The sequence below is a fragment of the Haemaphysalis longicornis genome, unplaced genomic scaffold (assembly GCF_048455015.1).
Source record: "Haemaphysalis longicornis isolate Haplotype H1 unplaced genomic scaffold, Haemaphysalis longicornis Haplotype H1 scaffold_5, whole genome shotgun sequence".
Lineage (NCBI taxonomy): Eukaryota > Metazoa > Arthropoda > Arachnida > Ixodida > Ixodidae > Haemaphysalis > Haemaphysalis longicornis.
Window position 1 is genome coordinate 69785556 of NW_027526385.1, and position 10821 is coordinate 69796376.

A 10821-nucleotide genomic window follows, 5' to 3' on the forward strand; every position below is an offset into this window, starting at 1 on the left:
AAAAATCGAATGCATTACAACACAGCGATGCATGCTTGATCAACCCAACACGTAATTACACAATAATGTCGTATACTGCTCAGTGCTCAGAAAGTTGGCACTCAAAACAGCACCGCCGCATGTACGACAAAATTTTCACCATAGTTCATCAGTTCACATGTGAACGCACAGTCAAAGCCAGGGCGCGGCTTCGCGCGCCGGTTCGAGGTTGGCCTTCAAAATCCAAAGCGTAATCACTGACTTGTGACGCAAATTATTACGGCGAGAGAAACTCACTTTGTAGGCGCCGTCGACGAGCCGAACCGTCTCCTCGTATTCCGCCATGGTTTTCCTTACCCGGCCTTGAAATCCGCGCACTTCGCACAACCCACGTCACCACGACGAAACTTCTACCACTACGCTGCGCCGACACGCTCCGGCTGTCAGCATCGCCTCTGCCGGCGCCAACACCTTGACTCGCGCGGTAGCGGACGTCGAAGAACGGAGCGTCGAAGAAGCCGCGATGCCCGCTAGCGGAACGCCGTAAGATCCGAAACCGGCGAAAAAAGGGGGCGTCGGGCCCGAGCCTGTACCGTGAGCAGCACGCCGATGAGTAGAACAACGCTAGGAAGAGCCGCCGGCGAGCGCTGGTGAAAGGCAGATCGCATACCGATGGAGAGAGAATGCCCTCCAATGGAAAGCGAGTCCGGCGGCTCGGCGTCACTTCCGGAAGCGGCAGCTGGTCGAAACGAAAGCGCGCTGGCTTCCGCTTTGACGCTCCCGCGCGCCGCGTCGTCTGCTCTTGCGCGTCGTCTGCTTCCGCGTGCGCTGTTCTGCTGCCTCCGGCGGTTCCCACGAGCGAAATGGGCGCAGCGGTGGGAGCATTTATTTCGTGGTCAGCGTGGAGCGTGAATTAAAGACCAATACCGGTTCTACGGTATTGTTTCTGTTTGCCTTCGCCAACTCCGCGCTTGAACGTGAAGCCCTTCTCACTAACGGGCGCGCGCATACGAGGCTATGGAGGCGCACAGGTGCACGGACGAAAGGCGGGTGAATAGACCGAACATTTCTTACGCCATTATTTTTATTTCATCTATACGAAAAGAATCTCTTGGCAAGAAACAATGCCTTCTGAAAAAAGGAGGTTTATCTGAAGCAATACAAAGGTGGGCACTTCGGCTAAAGGCGTCATCTCAGCCTAGCTGTGTCCGGGAACGATGAAAGCGGATTCTTCCCGCGAGGTGACCCAACTTTATGGGGATATTCTAATGCCGCCTAGTATGGCCTTCTAATAAGTTTGACACTCGTTACTTCAACTACACAGTTCGCTGGACTAACGCTGTCAGTTTCGCACTGTCAAACCCACATTTTTTTTATATCTCATAGCACCCCCGGTACCACAAACACACTACTGTACGAGTTACACCAGCCCATTAAAAAGAAACTTCGGATTTCAGATACTTCATTTGTATTACAGGTTACTGAGCTGAATTATTGAGGAAAAATAAGATGTAAAAGCATCAGACGCTAGAAGTTAAATTATATGTACAGTTATGTGCCTGGGGAAAGTAGAATTTCAGAGTGCTCAGTTGGGGAAAGGTTTGGAAGGTTAATGGAATTGAACATCCGTAATATGTTCATGTACGTTGAATGTTGTGCCCAGGAAAATCGCAAATAATAACATCTTATTTACTTGACGCATAAACAACCAAATGAAATTTGAAAAATATAAATACCCTGCCATTTTACAGTTGATCAGTGAACCTTCCTAGTAAATTAGTATTGTACTAAACTTTTATGAATGGTTAAACATAATGACTTCAGATAAGAATGGCCATTGAAAACAATTCAACAAAATCATTTTATATGTATAGGCGTGAAACTTATGAGATATAGGTCACATTATTATCAAAAAACGAAAAAGATTGCCCTTTTTTTTAGCTTATTGTGCCGACACTTAGCCAAAACATGTATCGATGAGAACACAGCGACCAGCTCGGAAAATAACAAGGCAATATGCACCAGCGAGGGACGCGGGTTTTTCGTTTTAAACCAATTGCGGTGAGTTGAGGTCGCATTTTTTTGGTATGGTTTAAGGTTTACTGGAGTTCGTTATGGAATTTATTGGGCTTTTATGTGTCTTGTTTCTATACCCGCTTTTGAATTTTCCCGTCCTCGTTCCACGAGAATCTCCGCCATCGCTAAACAGGCTGAGTTGTGTTTTTCCAAGCCTCGTTTTCCAAGTAGATCCTAACCAATCCAATCCAATCCAATTCAATCCAATACCCTTAAATCCACTTCGCCTCACCAGGATCTTTTCTTTTCTGCGAACGCAGTCCCACGGTCTCGTTTTTTCCCTCGCTGCAATCCGGCGTCCCTGTTATTTCAGATCTTTGCTTACCACCCACTCGACGTCTCTTTCCGCCCCACGACAGTGACGGCGAATGAAACCCTTCGAAGTGAGTAAAAGTCGTTTCATCATATTATGGTAGTAACGGTAATATAGCCGTTATGCGTGCAAAGAAAGTGTTTTTGGAGAAAAACAGCGTTAAGTTGAAACGATGACGATGAGAGATGGCCAAACTGAGCCTTCGTCAGTGACTTTATGCGTTGTTTTCCTACTTTGCTGTGCTTTTATGCAATGAATCTCTACACGAGTAACCAAACCTGCACAAAAATAGGTATGTCGGATATCACTTTAACGCCAAAACATACGCCCACAGCCCGAATACCGTAGTAAGTGCCTCAATAGAAGTAAATGGAACAGTAGCGTGACTAAATAAGGGCGTAAGCGAAGATTGCTCCGTGGCTCTAGGTGAGCTGCTTTGAGAAAGTTATGTAAAAGATCATTTTGGAGCACCTGGGCGGGGACCTTGAATACAGTTCAGTGTGCCCATCCCAACTCCTCATGCACCGAAGGAGTAGCATCGATAATGTTCTTAAGATAGCAGAATATAAACCGGCGAATCACGTTGAACAAAGAAGATTCCATAGCGTTAATTCTAGACACCCTGGATACTTTTAGCAGCGTTGCCCACGAAGCCATTCGTCGAAAACGTGCCACCGTAGGTAACAATGGAAAGATCGTCGGGTGGTCTTGCGACAATCTTCAAGACAGGTCGGTGTAAATGACCAGTACGAGTACGGAGATCACCGTCATGCCATAAAACAAGGCGTTCCGAAAGGTGGAATCCCTGTCCCCACTCTTTTGAACATCTGCCTTGTTGGTCTTCTAAATGTGCTACTACCTGGCGTCCATGTAGCACTATATGCTGACGACATCTGCGTGTGGTTCTTGGTGGTAACCGCTAGAACGTACGAGAAAAGCTGCATCGCTGCCATCCCGAAAATTGCCACCCCAAGAACTGCGGCTTGGTTCTTTCACCAAACGATGCGGTGCTATGCCAGTTACAAGAGACAGTATTTCTCGTTTTGCACATAGTGCAGAAGTATCTGCCATTACGAATGTGTGAGGCCACCGACTCTTGCGCGTTTTCCTCAACGGGCAAATGTCGTGGATCTTCACCTGAAAGACAACTTGCAGTCTGCCGTGCACATTTTATGGTTGCATGCAGGTACAGAGTTTCATACTAATGTATACTAGAAGGAAACCTGGCGCTGCAGTCACGGGCCATCGTTGGCGAAGCCATTGCAGCTAGCGACGTTCCTCGCCTACTTGGCTTGGCTAGCCACAAGGCTTCTTTCTTGTTTTGAAGCCAAAATCAACAAAAATGGGTAACATCGTTTTCTTGTTCATCTTGCATGAAGCTTGTAAATAACCCGCGACAAATAAATACTTCTGGAGCTTTAATTTTTAATAACAAAACAAATTCGATTAATCTTCTACAGACAGACAGACAGACAGACAGACAGACAGACAGACAGACAGACAGACAGACAGACAGACAGACAGACAGACAGACAGACAGACAGACAGACAAAGAACTTTATTAAAGGTCCTGAGGGACTATCCTGGATGGCCTCTAAGGGTCTGCAGTAATATTATTGCTTTTTTGCAGCCACAGGTAACTTTCCAGCCTGTTCGTGAGCCATGCCAAGGACAAGTGGAGCGTGTTTGCCCGGTACATCACGGAATGCTCGCTGAAGCACGGCTCCATAAACTGTGGCGCCAGACTATATCAGTATGAAACTCAATGCTTGCAAGAACAGCTCAGGATTACCTGGTTACTTCGCTGCGACCATTCAACAAGACAATGTGTGGGTCTGCTCCTTTACAGCCTGTCTGCCCTCGGTACACTTTTCAAGAGCAACGTTCAGCAGCTGGAGGCACTGCTGGGGGAGCATTAACTTGCCTGGAACTCCTCAAATGTATATCGGCCATCATGAGGATTGCTGTGGTGAGACTACTCTGGGTCTCTGTGCTGTTAAGTCAAAACGAAATCCACGCTTTCCCCTCCATTTTAGCAGCCTGTTTATCCATCCCATGGCCGCTAGCCCCGTTAGTCGTGTCCGGGAATCGCTACCGCCCAGCTATCAACGTCTACCGGAGTAATCACCAGGGCTCTTTTCGACGTGGTCGATAGCGACAACAGGGTCCACCATCGGCCCTGACCTAATTCCTCCTTAACCACATACCTCGCTGCTTTGGCGGACATCCCCCACGGCTCAATACCCCAGAAATTTTCCGCCGTCTATGTACGGACCCCATGAGCGGGCACCTCAGTGGGGCAGGAGTTCAGCCACCGCATATCGGGTACAAAAACCGAGCTGGCACTTTGAATATTGTGATGCAAATTGTTACGATCACCCTTTAATGGGTGGGTTAATTTTTTCCTGGAATCCTGCTATGCGCTACACGCACTTTGAAAGCGAGGAAGTCGTGAATGTCAGCCGGTTTACGCATTCGCGACGCATACAGAGGCACCGAGGAAAGAACATGTTATTCGTTGCCGTGGTTAGCCTGGGAGCTGTGGCACCTTAGGCAATGTCATCTTACATCAGCTGGCCCGGGAGGCCCGTCCAAAGGGATGAACGGCTCAGCTTCTTTCCTGTTAGTATTACGCCAGTGGTTTAGATACCACAATGGAATGGCGTAAGAAACCGCAGCACTGACCAAGTCCGGACGTGCAGACGGCCCCCCCCTCTACGCTGTACACACGCAATGTGCGTTCCGTACGCCGCGACGTCTACTCCGATGCAACAAGTGTTACAATGTGGAGGCATCGCAGTGCCGCCACGAAGTTTCCTCAATTCTAAATTTTCATTTCAAGACCGGATTGGTGCCATTACCTTTAATTTCAAGGAGGGCACTGTTCACGTCTTGTGTGTTTGTCTGGGCATTTGGTCGGCGCGAGCGATGAGCAGCAAATCTTTGCACAGAAACTGTGCAAAGGCGGCCAGGTGCGGGGCCAGGAGCGGGATTTTTAAGCTGGTGTGAGTCTCCTAGAGCCACCTTACTACAGCAGGAAATTTTGTGACTGCCTTTCTTTTTGCCTTCTTTTTGTGTTTTTGCGTGTTCGCTTTCCTTTCGTGTTTGCATTTATTCGCCGCTGCGTACATATTCACCACCCACCCGAAGCTGCAAACGCAGCACTTGGCAGGGCTTGCCTCGTCCGTCTCATTAAATAATATTCAGTCTGTCTGTACTTCTGTCTGTCTATGCGTCCGTCCTTCTACCTCCCTGCCTGCTTGCCTGCCTGCCTCCCTCCATGTCTGTCTGCCTGTCTGCCTGTCTGTGGAGGGTAAGCAGAGTAAGCAATCTAGACGGATAGAAAGCACTTTTTTCCCATAATGCACGAAAAAGGGGTTTCTCCTCCGATGAGCCATTTTCTAGATGATGTTTTCTCTCGGCCGCGGCGAGCGCATAGAGTCCCTCCCCTTGCCGCGAAGCGAGATTCCCCGTGTTCTAGTCAACGCATGGCCGACGGCGGATGGACGCTCCCGCTGTTGTCGCCGACGTAAATAAGTTACGAGAATCCCACGCGGTCGCCGCCGTCCAATTTACGCCGCGGCGCTTTCAAAGTCACTTGCTGCTTGCGGAGAGCGGCATTGCGGCGTCGAAAATTGCGTTGCCAGCCACTACCACTCAGATATGCCATGCTTGTCAATTTTTCATTTCCTGTTCGTTCCTTTCGGGCAAAACAGAGTGGTCGCGAAGGCGAGAAATGGGTTTAGGAAAGTACGCTTGAGTACAGTGCACTCGCGTCTCCCGAGGGACATCGAATGAGTTCATATCGCAACACAGATGAGAAGAAGGAATTAAAAAAGGCGGAGCAAGGACAGGTTCCAGATAAAGGAGTTTGACGGATACGGAGAGATAAAAATCCCGCGCCGTCTCCACTAACTTGACACCTGGGGAGGGGCGAAGCATGAAGTGTATAAGTGTATTCTTGGCGCCTTGGCGTTTTTGCCAACGGATATGAAACCGTTGTGGGGTAGAGGTTTTCAGCTTTGCTGTAAAAGTATCCTGTGTTTGAAGCACGAAGCTCTCTAGCGCGAGGCGTAAACGAGGTTTCCGGTGTTTTGGTACTGGGACTACATGATCCGACGGTTACAACGATGACGACAGGAGACGCCAACAGCCCCCTAAGCGGTTTCGCCCCTAACAGAAAGTTACAGCTTACCGTGTGTACCATGTGTACCGGGACCTGACTGCGCATGCGCGCTGGGGCACGGAAGGAATGGCCACCTTCGTCGGAACGAATGCGCGGGCATGGCGAGGCGGAGGCCACCCGTCAGCAAAACTGAGCCATTCCCATTGGAACGAATGCGCACATGCCCCGTTGGGTCCCGGTGCAAATGCTACGCACGGCACACGTGGTGTGCTAAAACTCTAATAAAAGAGGCCGGGTATGGCGTTTCTCCTCAGGTGACGTTTCGGCATTCGCTCCTTCTTTAACCAACGTCGAGGGAGAATGAAGTGTCCGTGACGCCCGCCGGCAAACATGGCGATGAAAAGGCAGGACAAGACTGCGTGCCCATCAATCGGCGCGCCAATATTTCATGAATGGAAAGTCCTTCTGATTTGTATTTTTTTAGTTTTAAATGTAATTTTTGGAGGAGTGAAAAACAGGGTTCCCTCGCGGCGGTTGGTTCAAATCTCGTTGCGCCATTAGACAACTCTTGAACGGAGTAATTGTTCCAGGAAAATATGCAAAGCGAATTGAAATTCGCCTGTAAAGGAACTAAACGCAAATAACGTTTCGAATACGGTAATAATTTGGGTTGTATGGAGTTCGGCTTCGGTTTAATGGTGTCCGTCTGTCCACACGTACCCTGTCTTCCTTTCCTCCTGCCAGGACGAACATCTCTCCTAAAGAAGCTATTCCAGCTACATGAAAGCGTTCGTTGGTGAAAATAGACCAAGAACAGCGGCAACAAGGAGTGTTTTTCTCAACTCCTTCTTGGCGTTTGTCAGGTGCAACTCCACTCTTCTTGTTTTATAAAAAAATTAAAAAAATGTACTTACACATTGAACACTGATGGACTTCTTCTCTCGGTCTTCCTTGGAGTTTGCACTGCTGGCTTTTTCTTCTGTGCTCATTCTGTGCTCATTCAACCACCTATACTATCACATAAGACATGCACGGACCGACTGGGACCACGGAACGCGCTGTGTGAAGAAAAGCTCCATACTCAAAAACAGCTTGACCTTACTTACCCTTTATTGAAGTGAGATTTACCGGATCCCATTACTAATGGACTTACGAATTTATGACCCACTGGTGTAAAAACCATCTTACACCAATACGAAACGTTTTAGTCATTCATGAAGATGTTCCTCACCGCCTAGTTTGCCCAGTTAAGCAATATATCCCTTTTTTTGTCGAAATCAAAATTCAACAAGGAACACGCACATAATGATGTAATTAGGCCAACCCTAGAATATACTTCATTAGTATGGCACCCGCACACAACAGTCATTACCGAAATGCTTGAATCTGTTCAAAACAAAGCCGCACGGTTTATCTTGCCGTGCTATTCCCGTTATGAAAGTGTGTCGTCCATTAAGCAAAGTTTGAATCTCTCCCCACTTGCCATGCGCAAAACTTTTCCGGCCAATCCTTCTTCCACAGGTTATACGACACTGATTCGCCATTTCATCGAACTTTCATTCACCATGCTTCGTACACTTCCATGCTCGTCGACCATGATCATAAGGTAGAACCACTATTTTCTCGAACAAAGAAACACCAATTTTCCCCTCTTGCTTTGTCGATAAATGAGTGGAATTTATTGCCTGCTAGCGTTGTCGCACACACTCAGCATTCAACTTTCCAATCTGCGTTACTTGCTTTTCTTCAAACTGATAACCAATCTTAGTCATTCTAACCTTTTGCTGTGTAAAAATGATCGGTATTGCTATCCCAATGTCTTTGCTCAGTGAACATTTGTTGCGTTTTTTTTGTTATATTTTTTTGAAGTCCGACTGATAATTTTGCTATACCCTGCATATTTGAAACAATCTTCGTTGTTATTATTGCTGCATGTCTCTTAATGTAAATAAATGAATGAATAAATAAATAAATAAATAAATAAATAAATAAATAAAAATAAACAAGCAAATAAATAAATAAACAAATACAAAAATACATAAAATAAATAAATAAATTAATAAATAAAAATACATAAATAAATAAATACAAAAATACATAAAATAAATAAATAAATCAATAAATAAAGGAATCTCAGCTAATTGGTACTACATGGGGATCGCTGTCTGGTGAGCCAGAGTTTCATGTTTTTATTTCAGAACAGAAGTGGTATAATTAAAAAATAACCAAACTAGGCAGCTTGGAACGTTTTCGTAAAACTGGAGCCGTTTTCGTATTGGAGCTCAATGGTGGGTTATGACTATGCAAGTCCCCCAGGAATGTGATTATTTGAGTCCGCCTTGAAGGGGCCATGCAGACAAAATACAAGTTTGTTTTATTCCAAAGATTTCACGTTTTAACGTTCCCAGGGCTTGTCCGGAAGCAAACGATGGCTTACTAAAGAATTAATTAATTAAATTGAAAATTTTCATTCCCCGCAAAATTTTGTGTTTTCATGACGTGTGCAATCACATCACAAGAAAAGGTTTTCAAGCTATGCCTCATGTGGTGTGGAGCGTTGTTTACCGTTAGTCCACCTAGATGGCACCACTATACCGGAGCGGGCTGTTTATTGCCTTTGCGTTGTGTTTGACCGTATTTGTACCTGGCTTCTTTCTTTTAAGGTATAAAATAATCGTTTCGTGAAACATGGTGCTCGCTCGAAAAATATGGTCAAGACACCGTCGCTGACGCCAATCGGCCAGTGTAGTTTGAGACAACCCCAAAGAGCCGCAGTGCTGTGCCGCTAGAACGACCATAGTGCGAGCAGTACCAACAGCAGTACGCATCGGTACTTCTGTGTTTACGTCTACTTTCGTAACTTCCACTATTTACGACACCATTCTCACTGCTATAAGAAGAATGTGCCCTAAATGTAAGCGCAAATAGTTCGTTCGGCAAGCTTATAAGCCCTGCCTAATTTGCGTTTGATTTTGCCGGCCTCAGCTAATCGCCGAGCTGACACAGATGACATCATATGTTCTGTTGTGGGAAATGAGCTAGTGGGTCGCATAGCCATTCCTTTTTTTTTCTAATTATATGTAGCTTATCTGAGCGAAGTTTACCTTAAAATTGGTGTCAGTATGATTCTAACGAGGCAATCTTTCGAATGAACGAAACGTGTGTTTTGTCTGCAAGGCCCCCTTTAGGGAATCAGTTTTGACACATTCGTCAAACCCAGCGCCCGGGCAAAATCTCATTCAGATCTGTTCTCCCGAGGATAAAGCGTTGTCTTTTGCTACGTAAAAAATGCTGTGCGCTAAGTTCACCCATCTTTGTTGCCTTCAGATGCCAGAAACCTAACAACTCGTTTTTGTTTTCGGGACATTTGCTTTTTTCTTCTGAGTGAACACCATATAACCATTTGAGGAAATGGCGCCACAATTTCTGGCTTCGTCCGTCACATGGCAAGTTTCAGCAGACCCAGTTTTAAGCTTAGCCCGCTACGCGGCCAACAATACGCAGATTTGACGGCGAAGGCCTTGAAGTTAATTTCAGACGCAATACCAAGGTAGAGGAGATCTACGGAAACCACTACCATCCCGAATAGCATAGCTCGACAACGCAGCCCCAAATATAAGAGACATAGTTTAGCACGCATTTTGTCTTGCATGCATATTTCCTAAAGTTCACCCCACAATTACCCCAACTCCCAAGAGAGCAGCCCTAGATACCAATACGGGGCCACAGTACTATTTCAAAATTTATCGCTGAAGGCCGAAAAAACGTCTTCCATTTTGTTTTCACTCGGCTTTCATTTATTTATTAGATGACTATTGCTCGATTTCAGACAGCAATTACGGCATTTCCTATCCTGGGCACCCACTTCAAATTTTCAAAACCCGGTGCCTGACTTTGGGAGGGGACCATAGATTCGAGGCACATCTCCGTTAAAATGTTAACTTTGTCCGTCCGTCCATCCGTCCGTCCGTTCGTCTGTCTGTCTGTCTGTCTGTCTGTCTGTCTGTCTGTCTGTCTGTCTGTCTGTCTGTCTGTCCCGGCGAAAAGTTGATTGAATGCTTGAACAAATATATGTATGTAAAGCCCTTACAAGCCATAAATCTGGTGACGTGCTTCTTCATGTCAACATTCGGAAACAAAAAGAAAACGTTAAGTGTACTTAAGGCGAAGCATGAATACATAACTGCCACTAGCTGCGTTTGAGATAAAAGCAAAAAAAAAATTAAAAAAAGCTGCACCGCGAACTGCTTCAAGCGCAACAGTAAAGCATGTCCCAACAGATGACGCACGACCAGTGCGAACGCGGGAAAACTGAATTAGAGTAAGG

At 46.2% G+C, this 10821-nt stretch overlaps 1 protein-coding gene across 2 annotated transcripts in view; it reads right to left on the reverse strand.

Moving 5' to 3' along the window:
* Irsp53 (Insulin receptor substrate 53 kDa) overlaps positions 1 to 461 on the reverse strand; it is a 143654-nt gene extending 143193 nt beyond the window's left edge. For both annotated transcript variants that reach the window (XM_077670672.1, XM_077670673.1), the window contains exon 1: positions 277 to 461. In XM_077670672.1, coding sequence (XP_077526798.1) covers positions 277 to 324 — 48 coding nt within the window. In that variant the 5' untranslated portion in view covers positions 325 to 461. The remainder of the gene's footprint in view (positions 1 to 276) is intronic.
* Positions 462 to 10821: the final 10360 nt, after the last annotated feature.